Source organism: Chrysoperla carnea, assembly GCF_905475395.1.
Source record: "Chrysoperla carnea chromosome X unlocalized genomic scaffold, inChrCarn1.1 SUPER_X_unloc_82, whole genome shotgun sequence".
Taxonomy (NCBI): Eukaryota; Metazoa; Arthropoda; class Insecta; order Neuroptera; family Chrysopidae; genus Chrysoperla; species Chrysoperla carnea.
Genome location: NW_025408214.1, coordinates 1 through 25,004, shown reverse-complemented (window position 1 = coordinate 25,004; position 25,004 = coordinate 1). Strand labels below are relative to the sequence as shown.

Genomic DNA, 25,004 nt, shown 5'->3' with positions numbered 1-25,004 from the left:
TTATTTTCTTTGATTAAGGCGAAATGTTTTATTAGTTATAAATTCGATAATCTCCTATCGATACTTGTTACTCTTAACTTGTATATATAAAAAATATAATAGTATATTAATTTATAATAAAATTTTTTCAAAAATTCAATAAGTTATTGTAAAATAAAATAGATAATATACAAATTATAATTTATTATTGCAGATATATTACAATAAAAAAAAAAAAAATAAATAAAAATATTTGGTAATGTATGTTATAAACAAAATAATTTGTTGTAAACAAATTATATAATATGTTATATTTATTAACAAATTTATTTACTCTTATATAAATAAAATTAGTGGCTTCCCAAAAAGGAAAGCCTGTTTAAATTTATCGGATGTATTAAATATTCTTTAATAAATTTACTAAATATTTTAAGTAAATTATTATATTTTCTTAACCTCCAAAACCATACAAAGTACGACCTTGTCGTTTTAATGCATATACAACATCCATAGCTGTAACTGTTTTACGTTTTGCGTGTTCAGTATATGTAACAGCATCCCGAATAACATTTTCAAGGAATACTTTAAGTACACCACGTGTTTCTTCATAAATTAAACCAGAGATACGTTTTACTCCACCTCGTCGTGCTAAACGACGAATTGCAGGTTTTGTAATACCTTGGATATTATCACGCAAAACTTTTCTATGACGTTTTGCACCCCCTTTTCCAAGACCCTTTCCACCTTTTCCTCTGCCAGTCATTTTAATAAAAAATTATTTACAATATTTTAACGAACGGATAACACGTGTGTTAACCTCACAAGTATTGTAATGTATGTGAGCGCCGGTACAATTGTGCCTTTTTATATAAAGCATTAAAGATTTTTTAAGCCACGCCTATACAATTTGATTAGTCCATACTCTGATAGCTATCCAATAGGATATGACAACAAAAATTTTGAAATTTCATATAAATATAAATACAACACATTTATTTCGCATTTAAACATTTGACTTTGTAGTATCAAATTGTCGAATATAATTTTTAAAATTGTGTGTTTTTTTGTAAAAACATTATTATTTGAAAATGGCTAGAACCAAGCAAACTGCACGTAAATCAACTGGTGGTAAAGCACCAAGAAAACAATTAGCAACGAAAGCTGCACGTAAAAGTGCACCAGCAACTGGTGGAGTAAAAAAACCACACAGATATCGTCCTGGTACAGTAGCTTTACGAGAAATTCGTCGTTATCAAAAAAGTACTGAATTGTTAATTCGTAAATTACCATTCCAACGTTTAGTACGTGAAATTGCACAAGATTTTAAAACCGATTTACGTTTCCAAAGTTCAGCTGTTATGGCATTACAAGAAGCTAGTGAAGCCTATTTAGTAGGTTTATTTGAAGATACCAATTTATGCGCAATTCATGCAAAGCGTGTTACAATTATGCCTAAGGATATACAATTGGCAAGACGTATTCGTGGAGAACGTGCATAAGCGTTTTAAATGACAATTTAAAAAAAAAAAAAACAAATAAGAAATATTTTCGGTCCTATATATAGGACCAACATATATTATTAAATAAGAGTATATTATTTTTATTAAAAAATATATATATATATATATATATATATAAATTATTGAAATAAAATTAAACATTATTAAAATTTTGTTATAATTATAAGCGATTGCTATTTCTAAAAATAAATAAATTTCATAAAATTTATATTATTTTATATTCATTTGAAATATTAAAAAAACTTCTCGCTTTAAAGTAACCATGATATGAGTTATAAATGCAATAAAATTTTATACAAAAAATAATATTTATTTGTTGACGAATAATATAAAAGGTTTACATTTCTAAATAACATATATTTATATATGGTGTGTAAAAAAAAAGAAAAGAAGAAAAATAATTTATATTTTTAATATAAAAAGGCAACCGCACACAGTGTTCCCAAGCGGTCACCCATCCAAGTACTGACTGTGCCCAATGTTGCTTAACTTCGGTGATCGGACGAGAACCGGTGTTTTCAACGTGGTATGGCTGTTGCCAGTAATAAATGAAAATTTTTACAAATATATATTTTTCATAAATATCATTAATATTAAAGTATATTATTAAAATTTTCAATGAAGTAATCAATTTAAATATATACTTATTTATTATACCATATATTTTAAATAAAAATGCAACCGCACACAGTATTCTCAAGTGGCCACCCATCCGTGGTACTGACTGTGGCAAATGTTTCTTAACTATTATTTTATAAAATATTTATACAAAAAATAATTTACTCTTATCAAATATTAATTTGTGGCCTGTATTAAGGCCTATGTTATTTTCATTTTTTAGCAAAAATAATGAAATATTTCAATATATTATTAAAGTAACAGATCATTTCTTTTTTGGTGCTGCTTTTTTAATTTTTGTAGGAGATGATTTGGCAACAGAAGCTTTCTTAGCTTTTGGTGCTTTCGGTTTACGAGCAGGGCTACTTTTGGCAGCGGATTTTGTACTTTTTGCTGGTTTTGCTTTAACTGGTGCTTTTTTTGATGCCGCTGATGATTTTGCAGTAACTTTTTTAGCAGCAGTTGATGATGATGGAGTCGCTTTTTTTGCTTTAGGCTTTTTGGCTGCCAATGATGTAGTTGTGGCTTTCTTTTCTTTTGGTGCCCGTTTACTTTTAGCACTCTTTGCTGAACCTTTTGCTCCACTTTCTTTTTTGGATACTTTTGATTTAGCTGAAGAATTAGATGAAGCGGAAGCAGCCAATTTGAATGAACCAGATGCACCTTTACCTTTAGTTTGTACCAAGGCTCCCTCAGTTACAGCAGCTTTTAAATATTTTTTAATAAATGGTGAAATTTTATCAGAATCCACTTTATAATTTGCAGCTAAATATTTTTTAATTGCTTGTAATGATGAACCACCACGTTCTTTTAAATTTTTAATTGCGTTAACAACCATTTCTGATGTACGTGGATGTGTTGGTTTTGAATGTTGTTTTGTACGTTTAGCACCAGAAGCTGTTGCTTTTTTTGTTGGTGTTGTAGAAGCAGCAGTAACCGCAGTTGCTGCAACAGCTGTAGAATTTTCTTCGGCCATATTTTTTTACTTTATAAAAATAATGTATTTATTATAAATATTTAAATGATAAAATATAATAATTCTATCAAATAAAAAATAAAGGTTTTCAATTATATCATTATTCACAATAATATAAGTCCCTATGTAAGTCAAAGTACCATGTAGAAAACACATAAAAATTAAATAGTATTTCTAATTTACTGTCGTAGTAAACATGATTTATTTTTTCAATTTCTATAATATATAAAATAATAAATTATAAATTTAATAATAATATTTATTTTATAAATTAAAATATATTTAATTTTTTTATTAACAATTATTAATAAACATAGTTTAATATTAATTATTTCAATCATACAAAACAATAATATTTTTAAGGTAAACTTAAAAAGTATATATTTTTATTTTTTATTTAATATCGATTTATTATAAATTATTAGTATATAAATAATTAAAAAATTTAATATATAAATATATATATTATAGTATAAGATTTCATTTTTAGAAAAACTTTTTTTGTCAATAATGAAAACGTATTATTATGAAATGTGTTAATCGAACATTGACAAAATATATTTCATTAGAAAATACTTTTATTTATGCATTAATATCAATAATTAACTATTAAATTAATTTTTTCATAATTATATAAAGAAATTTTATACTGATATAAGTATTTATATATTATAATATTTATTTTAAATATAAAAAAATTTATGACAAAATATATTATTAGAGTATTTGTTGAGATTAATATAAGATTATTTTAAATAAGAATTAATTTATATAATTATTAAAATATTATTAATTTTATGTTATGTAATTTTAATAAAAATAAATAATAATAATAATAAATATACAAATTTTTTAACAATTTAAATTTTATATGATCTAAATAATTTTGTTAAGTACGATATGAGAAATCATTGTAAGCTTCGTTAAGAAACTTTGTAATATAAAATAATAATAATAATATTAAATATATAAATAAATAAAATAAATTTGATATATATTTTTAGTTCATTCTGTGTATAAATCAAAGGATACCGAATAATTGGTAACGGATGCGATATATTATAGTATCGAGTATTAAAACATAATATATAAATTTATCTTGTTATTCAAATTTTTTGTTACTTAACTTATGTATTTAGAAAATTTATAATATTATTTATATAATTGACATAAAATCTTATAAATTGAAATTTTATTAATATGTATCAAAAGAAGAGAGTAACGTATTGATATAATATCAAAGGATACTGATTATTTAAATAACGAATACGTCATATATTGTTTGTGTAACGAAGTTCACTTGGCCATCTAGTTTAAAATAACATTTTCAATAGAAAGTTTATATGCTTTGTTTTTTTTTTTTCTTTAATTATTAAAAAAATAAATTGAAATTTAATTCAATCAAATTTTATAATAATTTTAAAAAAATTTTTCCTTTTAAAAAATATTTTGTGATGTTGTGATAATATGTATTAATACAAGTGCATCCTGATACTTTTATCTCTAGTAAAGGTATGAGTATCATGAACAGTTTTGTTATCTAATGATATTATTTTGATAATATTTTGTGTATATTCTTATAATATTTTGTCTAAATATCATCATAATACAATATTATTTTGATAATATTTTATGAATATTCTTATAATATGTTACCTAAATGTCATCATAATATGATGAATTATTTCCATAATAACATATAAAAAAAGAAAAAAAAAAAAAGAATCATTAATTTATAATTATTTAAATTGATTCTTTAAAAAAATATTATAATATATTATTTATAAAAATAATTTTTACTCTTATTTTAAATAAATTTGTGGCCTTTTATTAAAAGGCCTATGATCGATGTATTATTATTATAAAAATTAATGCAATGTTTTTAATTTATGCTTTCTTTTCAGTTTTCTTTGGTAATAACACTGCTTGAATGTTTGGTAATACACCACCTTGAGCAATTGTTACACCAGATAATAATTTATTTAATTCTTCATCATTACGAATTGCCAATTGTAAATGACGTGGAATGATACGTGTTTTTTTGTTATCACGGGCAGCATTACCAGCTAACTCGAGAACTTCTGCAGCCAAATATTCCATAACAGCAGCCAAATATACTGGGGCACCAGCACCTACTCGTTCAGCATAATTTCCTTTTCGTAATAATCTGTGAATTCTTCCAACAGGAAATTGTAATCCTGCTCGGCTTGATCTTGACTTTGCCTTTCCCTTTACTTTACCACCTTTACCTCGTCCAGACATAGCGAATAAATTTATTTAATTAATATTTTTTTTTGTAAATATAATCACACAGATGTGTACGTTACGGGGATTGTAACATAAATGTTTAAAATGTTATTTGGGTATTTTAATTTATAATATTTATAAAATATAAAACTTTAAAAATAAACCAATCACCTTATAGTATTATTTTTAGCCAATCAGAGAGTAGTATTCATTTTTATTGTTATATCCATCTTCGCGTATATAATACGCTAGTTGTATACACGACACGCTCATACATATACTGACTGGTGTTCTGTAACTATCTGTGTATATTAATTGTTTGTAACAATGCCACCAAAAACAAGTGGAAAAGCAGCAAAAAAAGCTGGCAAAGCTCAAAAAAATATATCAAAGAGTGATAAGAAAAAGAAGAGGAAGCGCAAGGAATCATATGCAATTTACATTTACAAAGTATTAAAACAAGTGCATCCTGATACTGGTATCTCTAGTAAAGCTATGAGTATCATGAACAGTTTTGTTAATGATATTTTTGAACGTATTGCTGCTGAAGCATCACGTTTAGCACATTATAATAAACGTTCAACAATCACAAGTCGGGAAATTCAAACCGCAGTTCGATTATTATTACCTGGTGAATTGGCAAAGCACGCTGTTAGTGAAGGTACTAAAGCTGTTACAAAATATACAAGTTCAAAATAAATAAATCGAAAATATTATTTAATTGATAACATAAAAATACATCAACATATAAAAACGGCTCTCTTTTTAAGAGAGCCATCAAATTTTTTAAATAAGAGTAAATTATTTTTATATATACAAAAAAATAAAATAAACAATTATTAATATCATATTTAATATAAAATTTTATATATTAATAGCTTGAATATATCTATTATTAGTATATCAATATTATTAATTTTAAATATAATAAAGGATATCGCGGAATATATATCGTAAATCAGTGTAATGCAAATGCATTGTTTACGCCGGAATTCGGACTTTGAACTTATCTTCAAATCCGACTCTGGTTTTTGGTGTTTACACAAATTTTGTTTAAAGAGAATTAAATCTATTTTTTTTTGTTTTGAACGGAGATATTCTGTCTCCTTTTATTTGAGTAATTGCCCTTTGCGCAATTTTACACTTATCGAGAGTCAGTCATCGTGAACAGTGCGTTCTCGTTGTGAATTTAAAGCGGACAGTGTGTCCCTCATTTTTGTGCTGTACAACAGTAGTGTAATCAGATAGTGCGTCTGTATACCAAGGACAGTGCGTCCTCATCTTCTATATGTGTTATTAGTTCGTACGTATAATTAACGTTCGGTAAACGGCTTACTCATCAAGTTACTACTTCAAACTAGTTCACTATAATATCCTATAATTATCCATCCTTTTATCCAAATTACGTGGGTGAAACCAGAAGAAGTTTGAAGATTATTACCAGAGTAGGCGTTCAAAAGGTTAGTGCAAAAACCATTTCATTTCATTCACATTTTTCCGTATAAATTTATTCAAGAAGTATTCCGACTTTGGATATTACGTCTATTAGCCAGAGCCACTACATTTTTTGGTCCTTCGAGCCGGATTGTGAGCCTGGGGAATACGTTTTTGCATGATTTATGCGGAGAATTGTCGAATTTTTGAGAAAAAATTGGAGTAAAAAAAACGTGTAAAAAACGCGCGAAAAGATATTTTTAATGATATAACTTGTTTTCGCCAGCAAACAAGCTTGCTAGATAGTTTTATCGTGTGCGCATGTCTACAACGTGAGAGTGAGACAACATTACATACCAATGATATGCGCAGTAGTTACTTAAAACACTGTTTTATTGAGTGAATAAACAGATATTTTTGTTTCACTATTTCAAAATTTTCGACGGATTCAAGTCGGTGTTTATTGTTTATATTTTTTGAGTATTATTATCATTATCATTTTTCTGTAGATTTGGGCATTATTGAGTTTTTGATGGAATAAATACTTTTTACAATATTTATTGCGAAGTAAAGTAAATAGTTATTTAAAATTGGTTACTTGTATTTAAGTTAACACACACTTATTGAGTTCGTATTATTTGTTTACATGATAATCAAAGTGTTGATCTTTGTGTACGAAATATTTATTTCAAATCTTTATTTATTCTTATAATATTTATTTCAAATCAACCATTTAATCGTTTGTTTACAAAACACTATTTAGTCTATTTGTGTATTTCTTGTTTACGTACACCTGCTGTCACTGATTATTGACAATAATGGCTGAAGCTAAATTAAAATCAAAATTAAAGGTTTTAACTTCGAAAAAGCAAACCCTTTTCAAACGAGTACAGCTATTATTTGATAAAAGTCAAAACATTGCGGATGAGACAATTGTGAATGATTTTCTTATCAGATATTCGACTTTGAACGAGACCTGTAATGAGTTTAAGCTCCTAGTTGATGATATAAATTTAATAAATTTAGAGCTAGATCCTGAATTTGAGCCAAATTGTCAAGAACTAAACGTAATAGATGAATTGTTTTGTCACATTAAATCCGTAGCTGATTCTCTTAAGGTGAAAAAATCCGAGCAAGTAAATGAATCGGTGAAATCGATTGGGGATATAGTCTCTCCTAGGCTACCTAAAATTACGATTCCATCGTTTGATGGCAACCCGTTAAGATGGCCTATATTTTATGCTACTTTCAAATCATTGGTGCATGAAAACATAAAATTGGATAGTATTTCCAAATTACATTATTTATTAGGAAGTTTAACTCACAATGCACTCGCTTTATGTAGTGGGGTACCTCCTACACCTGAAAATTATTCAATTATGTGGGATTCATTAATTGATAAATATGAAGATTCACGGCAGATAGCCTTTATGTATTTGGATCAAATTTTGAAATTCAAACCTTTTTTAGTGGAAAGTGGTCAAAATTTAAACTTATTTGTTGAAAAATTTGATAGTGCCGTTAACGCTTTAAAGGAAGTAAAGGTGGGAGAGTTATCCGATTTTATTTTAATGACAATTGCCTTACAAAAATTGGATGTGCATACACAGAAGTTATTTGAACAGTCATTGGCTAAAGGGGTCATTCCCACTTACAATGAACTTTCCATTTTTATCAAAACCCAAGCGAAAATCCTGAGTCGAACTAGTGGTTCAGCTAATTCCAGTAAGCAAGCAAATTCTAAGGCGGTGATGCATTCATTTGCTATTAGTGCCGATTCAAATTCATCCGATGTTATGAGTAATAATACGTATGAGAAATTAATTTGTCCAAAATGTAAGGGAAATCATAAACTATTCAAGTGTCATAAATTTATGTCTTTAACGCCTACGGAACGAGTCCATGTGGTTAAAGCACATAATTTATGTTTCAACTGTTTGCATTCCAATCACGGTGTAAAGAATTGTAGTTCAAACTCGAGCTGTCGTAAATGTTCAAAACGCCATCATACGCTTTTACATTTTCATCATAAGTCAGATGCCAATGGTAAAGATAATTCAGAAGTTTTAAAGGGTAATCCCTCCACATCGAGTGTGTCAGTTGAATCCAAGCCATCTCCTCCGGTGAGTTTGTGTTCGACATCAGAATTATTGCAATCGAAATATACTGTATTATTGGCTACAGCTCAAGTACATGTGGTATCTCATTTTGGAGAAAATTTTTTATTTAGATTTTTGATTGACAGTGCAAGTCAATGCAATTTCATAACTCAGAGGTGTTGTCAAAGACTCAAGTTACCAGTGAATCGAGCGTGTCTGACCGTGTCAGGAATTGGTGTTTCCGAAAAACGCGTCAACGGACAAGCTCAATTAAAATTTTATAGTAAATATGATATTCACAATAAATACACGATGGATGTTTTAATAGTTGATAAAATTACGGATCAGTTGCCAACCTGTGTGATTGATAGTGAAGTGTGTGATACATTTAAAAATTTGCGTTTGGCAGATGATGAATTTTATCGACCGAGTGAGATTGATGGAATGATAGGCGCCGAGTTAGTGCCCTACATTCTGAAAGGACTTCGAATCACAGGTCCGGACTCGCCAGTCGCCCTTGATTCGACGTTAGGTTTTATTATTATGGGTAAAGCGAAAGCTGAAGTCACTAATAACATTATTCAATCTTATTGTTGTGTTAACTCTCCCCTTAATATGGATCAACTCATCCAACAATTTTGGGATATAGAGGAAGTGCCAAACGGTACCGTGTTAAACGCAGACGATTTAGAGTGCGAAAAATTATTTGCGGCGTCTGTTAAGCGAGACGTAAGTGGTCGATATGAGGTAGCTTTACCATTTAAAAATATTTTTTCTGATTTAGGAGACTCTTATACTTCTGCTTTAAGACGATTCCAAAACTTAGAAAAACGATTCGCCTCTATGCCTTTGTTTAAAAAACAATATATGGAAGTTATACGTGACTATTTCGACCAAGGTCATCTGAAGACCATAAGTGGTCTACATCCTAAATCATGTGGCTACTTTATTCCTCATCACGGGGTTTTTAAGGCTAGCTCCAGTTCTACACCATTACGAGTGGTTTTCGATGCGTCCGCGAAAACCGATAATGGAATATCTTTAAACGATGCTTTATATACCGGTCCGAAATTACAAACTGATATTTTTGACATTCTACTTAATTTTCGTTTATTTCAATTTGCTATGACATCAGATGTGAAACAGATGTATAGACAAATTGAATTGTGTCCTCCTCATCGAAAATATCAATGTATTTTGTGGAGGTTTTCTGATGAAGAACCTATTCAAATTTGCCAATTAACCACGGTTGCCTTTGGGGTTAAGAGTTCTCCCTACTTAGCTTTACGCACTTTACGCCAATTAGCTGTCGATGAAGCGAAAAAATTTCCTTTAGCATCCGAGATAATATTACGTGATATCTATATCGATGACATAATTTGTTCTGTGGCCGAAAAGTCGATCGCGCATAACATTTATCGTGAATTAGTCGGTTTATTCCGAGCAGGAGGCATGGAACTAGTAAAATGGGCGACTAATTTACGTGAGTTATCTGATGAAATTCCTGATCATGCTCGTTCAAATCAAATTTTGGAATTCCCTACGGAGTTTTTGAAGGTGCTTGGCTTGCAGTGGCAAGCAAATAGCGACGTTCTAAGCTTTTCTATTAGTGTTGAAAATTTAGAATGTACAAAAAGAAATATTTTGAAAACTGTAATGCGTATCTGGGACCCTTTAGGTTTGCTTGTTCCGGTATCTTTACATATGAAATTACTAATTCAAGAATTGTGGCTACTCAAACTTGGGTGGGATGAACCTATTCCAAATTATTTACAAAATATTTGGAAAGCCTTTCAAAATGAGTTAAACGACTTAAGTCAAATAAAAATTCCACGTCATATTGGATTTAAAACGGGTTCTTCGCTAGAATTGTTGGCATTTTGCGATGCATCGTCCAAAGCATATGCCGCAGTTATATATTCCAGGATTATAGATCCGGACCGTCACCTACAACTTCATATATTATGTGCTAAATCCAAAGTGGCTCCAGTTAAAACAATTTTAACTATCCCTCGTTTAGAGTTATGTGCGACATTATTATTAGCAAAACTTTTGAAGTGTGTTATTGCCCAATATTCGAATCGAGTGAATATTACTAATGTGTTTGCGTTTTCCGATTCAATGGTAGTGCTTAATTGGATCAATGGTTCCCCCCATAAGTGGAAGACTTTTGTAGCTAACCGTGTATCAAAAATTCAATCGTTAATTGATGTGTCGTCGTGGTATCATATTTCTAGTAGCGATAATCCAGCGGATTGTGCGTCTCGAGGATTATCACCGAAAGAATTTCTTGAACATCCGTTGTGGTTGAGTGGACCATCATGGTGTTCGCGTGATAGGTCAGAGTGGCCTCTAAAACCATTTACAAAAAATATTGAGCAAGAAGTTGTCTCTGAGGCTAAGACAATTTCGTTACCCGTTTTCGAAGAGGAAGAGCATCCTCTTTATTCATTAATTAATCGTTGCGGTTCTTGGTTAAAATTAATACGATCAACCGTATTTGTGTTGCGATTCGCTAGAATATTGCCAAAACGGGAAAATATTATAGCTACAGATTTAACCAAAGCCGAGAATTACTTAATTTCTAGTGTTCAACGTGTTCATTTTCGAGAAGAGTTTCGTTTATTGAAGAATGACAAACTGTGTTCTCCGAAAATACGCTTTCTGAATCCTTTCATACAGGATAACATTATTCGGGTAGGAGGTCGTTTAGTCAATGCGGTGATTGCTTACGACCAACAACATCCCATGCTTCTCCCCAAAAGAGATCATTTTGTTGATTTATTAATCGATTATAATCATCGATTCAATTTACATGCCGGACCTCATTTATTATTGTCCATATTGCGTCAAAAATATTGGATTTTAGCCGCGAGAGGAACGGTCCGTTTTCGTGTACAAAAGTGTAATACTTGTTTTAAAACTAAACCGCGTTCACACGCACCCATTATGGCTGATTTACCCAGTGTCAGAGTATCTCAAGCTAAGGCATTTACTTATACCGGTGTCGATTATGGTGGTCCATTCTATATAACGTTAAGTAGGCATCGTGGAGTACGATCCCAAAAGGCTTATATCTGTCTTTTTACATGTTTGACAACCCGAGCGGTTCATTTAGAATTGGCATCAGATTTAAGTACGGATGTTTTTTTAGCTGCGTTCAAGCGTTTTCTATCTAGACGTGGGCCGTGTTCTACAATTTATTCTGACTCAGGTACAAATTTTATTGGTGCTAAACGATATTTAAATGAGTTGTATGAATTTGTTCAATCTAATCTCTATCAATCAGCTATAAATTCAGAGTTGTCTTGTCGACGGATCATTTGGCGATTAAATCCACCCACTGGGAGCCATTTCGGAGGAGCTTGGGAGAGTATGATAAAATCAGTTAAGACTCACTTAACTAGAGTTATTGGGGAGCAAATTTTATCATATGAGGAATTTTCAACCGTGCTTATACAAATTGAAGCCTTGTTAAATTCACGCCCATTAGTCTGGCAATCTTCAGATGCGGCCGAGGGTTTGGCGTTAACCCCGGCTCATTTTTTAACGTTAACCCCTTTACAAAGTTTACCCGCATATAATGTACTTGATAAGCCACTAAATAAGTTACAAAGAAAGGAATTGCTTGATAGTTTGGTCCAATCGTATTGGAAACGATGGCACCAAGAATATTTAGGCGAGTTACAAACGCGACAAAAATGGAATACTCCAACCTGTCCTGTAACTCCGGGTACTTTAGTTTTAATTAAAAACGATAATTTACCGCCACTTCAATGGCTTACCGGTGTAATACAAGAGGTATTTCCGGGAAATGATAACATTATTCGCGTCGCCACGGTCAAAACCAAGAATGGAGTATATAAAAGACCAGTGGTGAAGCTGTGCCCCCTACCATCTCAATAATTCTTTAAAGATTTCACAAACGGAATCATACGGCTCAATAAGTGTTAAGGACGTATGATCCTAAATTTGAATCTACCAGTTTATTTATTTATTGGTTTTATTTTTTTTTTATTATTAAGTTACAGAGTTCTTTTTTTTTACTTAATTTTAAAACAGTGTTTTAAGGTGGGGGGAATGTTTACGCCGGAATTCGGACTTTGAACTTATCTTCAAATCCGACTCTGGTTTTTGGTGTTTACACAAATTTTGTTTAAAGAGAATTAAATCTATTTTTTTTTGTTTTGAACGGAGATATTCTGTCTCCTTTTATTTGAGTAATTGCCCTTTGCGCAATTTTACACTTATCGAGAGTCAGTCATCGTGAACAGTGCGTTCTCGTTGTGAATTTAAAGCGGACAGTGTGTCCCTCATTTTTGTGCTGTACAACAGTAGTGTAATCAGATAGTGCGTCTGTATACCAAGGACAGTGCGTCCTCATCTTCTATATGTGTTATTAGTTCGTACGTATAATTAACGTTCGGTAAACGGCTTACTCATCAAGTTACTACTTCAAACTAGTTCACTATAATATCCTATAATTATCCATCCTTTTATCCAAATTACGTGGGTGAAACCAGAAGAAGTTTGAAGATTATTACCAGAGTAGGCGTTCAAAAGGTTAGTGCAAAAACCATTTCATTTCATTCACATTTTTCCGTATAAATTTATTCAAGAAGTATTCCGACTTTGGATATTACGTCTATTAGCCAGAGCCACTACATGCATTACATTACCTTTATTATTTTCATTTTACATTTACTACTTGTTTATGTACGCTTATAATTATTAGAAAAATATTTTTAATAATTTTAAAAAATAAATGAAATAATAAAAATTTAATAATAAATTATTTATTGAAAGTATAAAAAATGGTATAGCAAAATCTTTATTTTCTTTGATTAAGGCGAAATGTTTTATTAGTTATAAATTCGATAATCTCCTATCGATACTTGTTACTCTTAACTTGTATATATAAAAAATATAATAGTATATTAATTTATAATAAAATTTTTTCAAAAATTCAATAAGTTATTGTAAAATAAAATAGATAATATACAAATTATAATTTATTATTGCAGATATATTACAATAAAAAAAAAAAAAATAAATAAAAATATTTGGTAATGTATGTTATAAACAAAATAATTTGTTGTAAACAAATTATATAATATGTTATATTTATTAACAAATTTATTTACTCTTATATAAATAAAATTAGTGGCTTCCCAAAAAGGAAAGCCTGTTTAAATTTATCGGATGTATTAAATATTCTTTAATAAATTTACTAAATATTTTAAGTAAATTATTATATTTTCTTAACCTCCAAAACCATACAAAGTACGACCTTGTCGTTTTAATGCATATACAACATCCATAGCTGTAACTGTTTTACGTTTTGCGTGTTCAGTATATGTAACAGCATCCCGAATAACATTTTCAAGGAATACTTTAAGTACACCACGTGTTTCTTCATAAATTAAACCAGAGATACGTTTTACTCCACCTCGTCGTGCTAAACGACGAATTGCAGGTTTTGTAATACCTTGGATATTATCACGCAAAACTTTTCTATGACGTTTTGCACCCCCTTTTCCAAGACCCTTTCCACCTTTTCCTCTGCCAGTCATTTTAATAAAAAATTATTTACAATATTTTAACGAACGGATAACACGTGTGTTAACCTCACAAGTATTGTAATGTATGTGAGCGCCGGTACAATTGTGCCTTTTTATATAAAGCATTAAAGATTTTTTAAGCCACGCCTATACAATTTGATTAGTCCATACTCTGATAGCTATCCAATAGGATATGACAACAAAAATTTTGAAATTTCATATAAATATAAATACAACACATTTATTTCGCATTTAAACATTTGACTTTGTAGTATCAAATTGTCGAATATAATTTTTAAAATTGTGTGTTTTTTTGTAAAAACATTATTATTTGAAAATGGCTAGAACCAAGCAAACTGCACGTAAATCAACTGGTGGTAAAGCACCAAGAAAACAATTAGCAACGAAAGCTGCACGTAAAAGTGCACCAGCAACTGGTGGAGTAAAAAAACCACACAGATATCGTCCTGGTACAGTAGCTTTACGAGAAATTCGTCGTTATCAAAAAAGTACTGAATTGTTAATTCGTAAATTACCATTCCAACGTTTAGTACGTGAAATTGCACAAGATTTTAAAACCGATTTACGTTTCCAAAGTTCAGCTGTTATGGCATTACAAGAAGCTAGTGAAGCCTATTTAGTAGGTTTATTTGAAGATACCAATTTATGCGCAATTCATGCAAAGCGTGTTACAATTATGCCTAAGGATATACAATTGGCAAGACGTATTCGTGGAGAACGTGCATAAGCGTTTTAAATGACAATTTAAAAAAAAAAAAAACAAATAAGAAATATTTTCGGTCCTATATATAGGACCAACATATATTATTAAATAAGAGTATATTATTTTTATTAAAAAATATATATATATATATATATATATATAAATTATTGAAATAAAATTAAACATTATTAAAATTTTGTTATAATTATAAGCGATTGCTATTTCTAAAAATAAATAAATTTCATAAAATTTATATTATTTTATATTCATTTGAAATATTAAAAAAACTTCTCGCTTTAAAGTAACCATGATATGAGTTATAAATGCAATAAAATTTTATACAAAAAATAATATTTATTTGTTGACGAATAATATAAAAGGTTTACATTTCTAAATAACATATATTTATATATGGTGTGTAAAAAAAAAGAAAAGAAGAAAAATAATTTATATTTTTAATATAAAAAGGCAACCGCACACAGTGTTCCCAAGCGGTCACCCATCCAAGTACTGACTGTGCCCAATGTTGCTTAACTTCGGTGATCGGACGAGAACCGGTGTTTTCAACGTGGTATGGCTGTTGCCAGTAATAAATGAAAATTTTTACAAATATATATTTTTCATAAATATCATTAATATTAAAGTATATTATTAAAATTTTCAATGAAGTAATCAATTTAAATATATACTTATTTATTATACCATATATTTTAAATAAAAATGCAACCGCACACAGTATTCTCAAGTGGCCACCCATCCGTGGTACTGACTGTGGCAAATGTTTCTTAACTATTATTTTATAAAATATTTATACAAAAAATAATTTACTCTTATCAAATATTAATTTGTGGCCTGTATTAAGGCCTATGTTATTTTCATTTTTTAGCAAAAATAATGAAATATTTCAATATATTATTAAAGTAACAGATCATTTCTTTTTTGGTGCTGCTTTTTTAATTTTTGTAGGAGATGATTTGGCAACAGAAGCTTTCTTAGCTTTTGGTGCTTTCGGTTTACGAGCAGGGCTACTTTTGGCAGCGGATTTTGTACTTTTTGCTGGTTTTGCTTTAACTGGTGCTTTTTTTGATGCCGCTGATGATTTTGCAGTAACTTTTTTAGCAGCAGTTGATGATGATGGAGTCGCTTTTTTTGCTTTAGGCTTTTTGGCTGCCAATGATGTAGTTGTGGCTTTCTTTTCTTTTGGTGCCCGTTTACTTTTAGCACTCTTTGCTGAACCTTTTGCTCCACTTTCTTTTTTGGATACTTTTGATTTAGCTGAAGAATTAGATGAAGCGGAAGCAGCCAATTTGAATGAACCAGATGCACCTTTACCTTTAGTTTGTACCAAGGCTCCCTCAGTTACAGCAGCTTTTAAATATTTTTTAATAAATGGTGAAATTTTATCAGAATCCACTTTATAATTTGCAGCTAAATATTTTTTAATTGCTTGTAATGATGAACCACCACGTTCTTTTAAATTTTTAATTGCGTTAACAACCATTTCTGATGTACGTGGATGTGTTGGTTTTGAATGTTGTTTTGTACGTTTAGCACCAGAAGCTGTTGCTTTTTTTGTTGGTGTTGTAGAAGCAGCAGTAACCGCAGTTGCTGCAACAGCTGTAGAATTTTCTTCGGCCATATTTTTTTACTTTATAAAAATAATGTATTTATTATAAATATTTAAATGATAAAATATAATAATTCTATCAAATAAAAAATAAAGGTTTTCAATTATATCATTATTCACAATAATATAAGTCCCTATGTAAGTCAAAGTACCATGTAGAAAACACATAAAAATTAAATAGTATTTCTAATTTACTGTCGTAGTAAACATGATTTATTTTTTCAATTTCTATAATATATAAAATAATAAATTATAAATTTAATAATAATATTTATTTTATAAATTAAAATATATTTAATTTTTTTATTAACAATTATTAATAAACATAGTTTAATATTAATTATTTCAATCATACAAAACAATAATATTTTTAAGGTAAACTTAAAAAGTATATATTTTTATTTTTTATTTAATATCGATTTATTATAAATTATTAGTATATAAATAATTAAAAAATTTAATATATAAATATATATATTATAGTATAAGATTTCATTTTTAGAAAAACTTTTTTTGTCAATAATGAAAACGTATTATTATGAAATGTGTTAATCGAACATTGACAAAATATATTTCATTAGAAAATACTTTTATTTATGCATTAATATCAATAATTAACTATTAAATTAATTTTTTCATAATTATATAAAGAAATTTTATACTGATATAAGTATTTATATATTATAATATTTATTTTAAATATAAAAAAATTTATGACAAAATATATTATTAGAGTATTTGTTGAGATTAATATAAGATTATTTTAAATAAGAATTAATTTATATAATTATTAAAATATTATTAATTTTATGTTATGTAATTTTAATAAAAATAAATAATAATAATAATAAATATACAAATTTTTTAACAATTTAAATTTTATATGATCTAAATAATTTTGTTAAGTACGATATGAGAAATCATTGTAAGCTTCGTTAAGAAACTTTGTAATATAAAATAATAATAATAATATTAAATATATAAATAAATAAAATAAATTTGATATATATTTTTAGTTCATTCTGTGTATAAATCAAAGGATACCGAATAATTGGTAACGGATGCGATATATTATAGTATCGAGTATTAAAACATAATATATAAATTTATCTTGTTATTCAAATTTTTTGTTACTTAACTTATGTATTTAGAAAATTTATAATATTATTTATATAATTGACATAAAATCTTATAAATTGAAATTTTATTAATATGTATCAAAAGAAGAGAGTAACGTATTGATATAATATCAAAGGATACTGATTATTTAAATAACGAATACGTCATATATTGTTTGTGTAACGAAGTTCACTTGGCCATCTAGTTTAAAATAACATTTTCAATAGAAAGTTTATATGCTTTGTTTTTTTTTTTTCTTTAATTATTAAAAAAATAAATTGAAATTTAATTCAATCAAATTTTATAATAATTTTAAAAAAATTTTTCCTTTTAAAAAATATTTTGTGATGTTGTGATAATATGTATTAATACAAGTGCATCCTGATACTTTTATCTCTAGTAAAGGTATGAGTATCATGAACAGTTTTGTTATCTAATGATATTATTTTGATAATATTTTGTGTATATTCTTATAATATTTTGTCTAAATATCATCATAATACAATATTATTTTGATAATATTTTATGAATATTCTTATAATATGTTACCTAAATGTCATCATAATATGATGAATTATTTCCATAATAACATATAAAAAAAGAAAAAAAAAAAAAGAATCATTAATTTATAATTATTTAAATTGATTCTTTAAAAAAATATTATAATATATTATTTATAAAAATAATTTTTACTCTTATTTTAAATAAATTTGTGGCCTTTTATTAAAAGGCCTATGATCGATGTATTATTATTATAAAAATTAATGCAATGTTTTTAATTTATGCTTTCTTTTCAGTTTTCTTTGGTAATAACACTGCTTGAATGTTTGGTAATACACCACCTTGAGCAATTGTTACACCAGATAATAATTTATTTAATTCTTCATCATTACGAATTGCCAATTGTAAATGACGTGGAATGATACGTGTTTTTTTGTTATCACGGGCAGCATTACCAGCTAACTCGAGAACTTCTGCAGCCAAATATTCCATAACAGCAGCCAAATATACTGGGGCACCAGCACCTACTCGTTCAGCATAATTTCCTTTTCGTAATAATCTGTGAATTCTTCCAACAGGAAATTGTAATCCTGCTCGGCTTGATCTTGACTTTGCCTTTCCCTTTACTTTACCACCTTTACCTCGTCCAGACATAGCGAATAAATTTATTTAATTAATATTTTTTTTTGTAAATATAATCACACAGATGTGTACGTTACGGGGATTGTAACATAAATGTTTAAAATGTTATTTGGGTATTTTAATTTATAATATTTATAAAATATAAAACTTTAAAAATAAACCAATCACCTTATAGTATTATTTTTAGCCAATCAGAGAGTAGTATTCATTTTTATTGTTATATCCATCTTCGCGTATATAATACGCTAGTTGTATACACGACACGCTCATACATATACTGACTGGTGTTCTGTAACTATCTGTGTATATTAATTGTTTGTAACAATGCCACCAAAAACAAGTGGAAAAGCAGCAAAAAAAGCTGGCAAAGCTCAAAAAAATATATCAAAGAGTGATAAGAAAAAGAAGAGGAAGCGCAAGGAATCATATGCAATTTACATTTACAAAGTATTAAAACAAGTGCATCCTGATACTGGTATCTCTAGTAAAGCTATGAGTATCATGAACAGTTTTGTTAATGATATTTTTGAACGTATTGCTGCTGAAGCATCACGTTTAGCACATTATAATAAACGTTCAACAATCACAAGTCGGGAAATTCAAACCGCAGTTCGATTATTATTACCTGGTGAATTGGCAAAGCACGCTGTTAGTGAAGGTACTAAAGCTGTTACAAAATATACAAGTTCAAAATAAATAAATCGAAAATATTATTTAATTGATAACATAAAAATACATCAACATATAAAAACGGCTCTCTTTTTAAGAGAGCCATCAAATTTTTTAAATAAGAGTAAATTATTTTTATATATACAAAAAAATAAAATAAACAATTATTAATATCATATTTAATATAAAATTTTATATATTAATAGCTTGAATATATCTATTATTAGTATATCAATATTATTAATTTTAAATATAATAAAGGATATCGCGGAATATATATCGTAAATCAGTGTAATGCAAATGCATTACATTACCTTTATTATTTTCATTTTACATTTACTACTTGTTTATGTACGCTTATAATTATTAGAAAAATATTTTTAATAATTTTAAAAAATAAATGAAATAATAAAAATTTAATAATAAATTATTTATTGAAAGTATAAAAAATGGTATAGCAAAATCTTTATTTTCTTTGATTAAGGCGAAATGTTTTATTAGTTATAAATTCGATAATCTCCTATCGATACTTGTTACTCTTAACTTGTATATATAAAAAATATAATAGTATATTAATTTATAATAAAATTTTTTCAAAAATTCAATAAGTTATTGTAAAATAAAATAGATAATATACAAATTATAATTTATTATTGCAGATATATTACAATAAAAAAAAAAAAAATAAATAAAAATATTTGGTAATGTATGTTATAAACAAAATAATTTGTTGTAAACAAATTATATAATATGTTATATTTATTAACAAATTTATTTACTCTTATATAAATAAAATTAGTGGCTTCCCAAAAAGGAAAGCCTGTTTAAATTTATCGGATGTATTAAATATTCTTTAATAAATTTACTAAATATTTTAAGTAAATTATTATATTTTCTTAACCTCCAAAACCATACAAAGTACGACCTTGTCGTTTTAATGCATATACAACATCCATAGCTGTAACTGTTTTACGTTTTGCGTGTTCAGTATATGTAACAGCATCCCGAATAACATTTTCAAGGAATACTTTAAGTACACCACGTGTTTCTTCATAAATTAAACCAGAGATACGTTTTACTCCACCTCGTCGTGCTAAACGACGAATTGCAGGTTTTGTAATACCTTGGATATTATCACGCAAAACTTTTCTATGACGTTTTGCACCCCCTTTTCCAAGACCCTTTCCACCTTTTCCTCTGCCAGTCATTTTAATAAAAAATTATTTACAATATTTTAACGAACGGATAACACGTGTGTTAACCTCACAAGTATTGTAATGTATGTGAGCGCCGGTACAATTGTGCCTTTTTATATAAAGCATTAAAGATTTTTTAAGCCACGCCTATACAATTTGATTAGTCCATACTCTGATAGCTATCCAATAGGATATGACAACAAAAATTTTGAAATTTCATATAAATATAAATACAACACATTTATTTCGCATTTAAACATTTGACTTTGTAGTATCAAATTGTCGAATATAATTTTTAAAATTGTGTGTTTTTTTGTAAAAACATTATTATTTGAAAATGGCTAGAACCAAGCAAACTGCACGTAAATCAACTGGTGGTAAAGCACCAAGAAAACAATTAGCAACGAAAGCTGCACGTAAAAGTGCACCAGCAACTGGTGGAGTAAAAAAACCACACAGATATCGTCCTGGTACAGTAGCTTTACGAGAAATTCGTCGTTATCAAAAAAGTACTGAATTGTTAATTCGTAAATTACCATTCCAACGTTTAGTACGTGAAATTGCACAAGATTTTAAAACCGATTTACGTTTCCAAAGTTCAGCTGTTATGGCATTACAAGAAGCTAGTGAAGCCTATTTAGTAGGTTTATTTGAAGATACCAATTTATGCGCAATTCATGCAAAGCGTGTTACAATTATGCCTAAGGATATACAATTGGCAAGACGTATTCGTGGAGAACGTGCATAAGCGTTTTAAATGACAATTTAAAAAAAAAAAAAACAAATAAGAAATATTTTCGGTCCTATATATAGGACCAACATATATTATTAAATAAGAGTATATTATTTTTATTAAAAAATATATATATATATATATATATATATAAATTATTGAAATAAAATTAAACATTATTAAAATTTTGTTATAATTATAAGCGATTGCTATTTCTAAAAATAAATAAATTTCATAAAATTTATATTATTTTATATTCATTTGAAATATTAAAAAAACTTCTCGCTTTAAAGTAACCATGATATGAGTTATAAATGCAATAAAATTTTATACAAAAAATAATATTTATTTGTTGACGAATAATATAAAAGGTTTACATTTCTAAATAACATATATTTATATATGGTGTGTAAAAAAAAAGAAAAGAAGAAAAATAATTTATATTTTTAATATAAAAAGGCAACCGCACACAGTGTTCCCAAGCGGTCACCCATCCAAGTACTGACTGTGCCCAATGTTGCTTAACTTCGGTGATCGGACGAGAACCGGTGTTTTCAACGTGGTATGGCTGTTGCCAGTAATAAATGAAAATTTTTACAAATATATATTTTTCATAAATATCATTAATATTAAAGTATATTATTAAAATTTTCAATGAAGTAATCAATTTAAATATATACTTATTTATTATACCATATATTTTAAATAAAAATGCAACCGCACACAGTATTCTCAAGTGGCCACCCATCCGTGGTACTGACTGTGGCAAATGTTTCTTAACTATTATTTTATAAAATATTTATACAAAAAATAATTTACTCTTATCAAATATTAATTTGTGGCCTGTATTAAGGCCTATGTTATTTTCATTTTTTAGCAAAAATAATGAAATATTTCAATATATTATTAAAGTAACAGATCATTTCTTTTTTGGTGCTGCTTTTTTAATTTTTGTAGGAGATGATTTGGCAACAGAAGCTTTCTTAGCTTTTGGTGCTTTCGGTTTACGAGCAGGGCTACTTTTGGCAGCGGATTTTGTACTTTTTGCTGGTTTTGCTTTAACTGGTGCTTTTTTTGATGCCGCTGATGATTTTGCAGTAACTTTTTTAGCAGCAGTTGATGATGATGGAGTCGCTTTTTTTGCTTTAGGCTTTTTGGCTGCCAATGATGTAGTTGTGGCTTTCTTTTCTTTTGGTGCCCGTTTACTTTTAGCACTCTTTGCTGAACCTTTTGCTCCACTTTCTTTTTTGGATACTTTTGATTTAGCTGAAGAATTAGATGAAGCGGAAGCAGCCAATTTGAATGAACCAGATGCACCTTTACCTTTAGTTTGTACCAAGGCTCCCTCAGTTACAGCAGCTTTTAAATATTTTTTAATAAATGGTGAAATTTTATCAGAATCCACTTTATAATTTGCAGCTAAATATTTTTTAATTGCTTGTAATGATGAACCACCACGTTCTTTTAAATTTTTAATTGCGTTAACAACCATTTCTGATGTACGTGGATGTGTTGGTTTTGAATGTTGTTTTGTACGTTTAGCACCAGAAGCTGTTGCTTTTTTTGTTGGTGTTGTAGAAGCAGCAGTAACCGCAGTTGCTGCAACAGCTGTAGAATTTTCTTCGGCCATATTTTTTTACTTTATAAAAATAATGTATTTATTATAAATATTTAAATGATAAAATATAATAATTCTATCAAATAAAAAATAAAGGTTTTCAATTATATCATTATTCACAATAATATAAGTCCCTATGTAAGTCAAAGTACCATGTAGAAAACACATAAAAATTAAATAGTATTTCTAATTTACTGTCGTAGTAAACATGATTTATTTTTTCAATTTCTATAATATATAAAATAATAAATTATAAATTTAATAATAATATTTATTTTATAAATTAAAATATATTTAATTTTTTTATTAACAATTATTAATAAACATAGTTTAATATTAATTATTTCAATCATACAAAACAATAATATTTTTAAGGTAAACTTAAAAAGTATATATTTTTATTTTTTATTTAATATCGATTTATTATAAATTATTAGTATATAAATAATTAAAAAATTTAATATATAAATATATATATTATAGTATAAGATTTCATTTTTAGAAAAACTTTTTTTGTCAATAATGAAAACGTATTATTATGAAATGTGTTAATCGAACATTGACAAAATATATTTCATTAGAAAATACTTTTATTTATGCATTAATATCAATAATTAACTATTAAATTAATTTTTTCATAATTATATAAAGAAATTTTATACTGATATAAGTATTTATATATTATAATATTTATTTTAAATATAAAAAAATTTATGACAAAATATATTATTAGAGTATTTGTTGAGATTAATATAAGATTATTTTAAATAAGAATTAATTTATATAATTATTAAAATATTATTAATTTTATGTTATGTAATTTTAATAAAAATAAATAATAATAATAATAAATATACAAATTTTTTAACAATTTAAATTTTATATGATCTAAATAATTTTGTTAAGTACGATATGAGAAATCATTGTAAGCTTCGTTAAGAAACTTTGTAATATAAAATAATAATAATAATATTAAATATATAAATAAATAAAATAAATTTGATATATATTTTTAGTTCATTCTGTGTATAAATCAAAGGATACCGAATAATTGGTAACGGATGCGATATATTATAGTATCGAGTATTAAAACATAATATATAAATTTATCTTGTTATTCAAATTTTTTGTTACTTAACTTATGTATTTAGAAAATTTATAATATTATTTATATAATTGACATAAAATCTTATAAATTGAAATTTTATTAATATGTATCAAAAGAAGAGAGTAACGTATTGATATAATATCAAAGGATACTGATTATTTAAATAACGAATACGTCATATATTGTTTGTGTAACGAAGTTCACTTGGCCATCTAGTTTAAAATAACATTTTCAATAGAAAGTTTATATGCTTTGTTTTTTTTTTTTCTTTAATTATTAAAAAAATAAATTGAAATTTAATTCAATCAAATTTTATAATAATTTTAAAAAAATTTTTCCTTTTAAAAAATATTTTGTGATGTTGTGATAATATGTATTAATACAAGTGCATCCTGATACTTTTATCTCTAGTAAAGGTATGAGTATCATGAACAGTTTTGTTATCTAATGATATTATTTTGATAATATTTTGTGTATATTCTTATAATATTTTGTCTAAATATCATCATAATACAATATTATTTTGATAATATTTTATGAATATTCTTATAATATGTTACCTAAATGTCATCATAATATGATGAATTATTTCCATAATAACATATAAAAAAAGAAAAAAAAAAAAAGAATCAT

The 25,004-nt window shown here is 27.3% G+C and overlaps 1 protein-coding gene and 3 non-coding genes across 4 annotated transcripts; 1 reads left to right on the top strand and 3 right to left on the bottom strand.

Annotated features, from left to right (window-relative positions):
• Positions 1-1,920: 1,920 nt before the first annotated feature.
• On the bottom strand, positions 1,921-2,039 carry LOC123304711. The gene has a single exon (XR_006536703.1). It is a non-coding gene; the product is annotated as a 5S ribosomal RNA (ribosomal RNA).
• Positions 2,040-7,592: 5,553 nt separating this feature from the next.
• Positions 7,593-12,674, top strand: LOC123304708 (the record flags this gene model as incomplete). Its single annotated transcript, XM_044886379.1, has 1 exon — positions 7,593-12,674. A coding segment is annotated over exon 1 (5,082 nt), but the record flags the coding sequence as incomplete, so codon positions are not given.
• Positions 12,675-15,624: 2,950 nt separating this feature from the next.
• On the bottom strand, positions 15,625-15,743 carry LOC123304710. Its single transcript, XR_006536702.1, has one exon. It is a non-coding gene; the product is annotated as a 5S ribosomal RNA (ribosomal RNA).
• Positions 15,744-22,102: 6,359 nt separating this feature from the next.
• On the bottom strand, positions 22,103-22,221 carry LOC123304709. The gene has a single exon (XR_006536701.1). It is a non-coding gene; the product is annotated as a 5S ribosomal RNA (ribosomal RNA).
• Between the last annotated feature and the right edge of the window lie 2,783 nt (positions 22,222-25,004).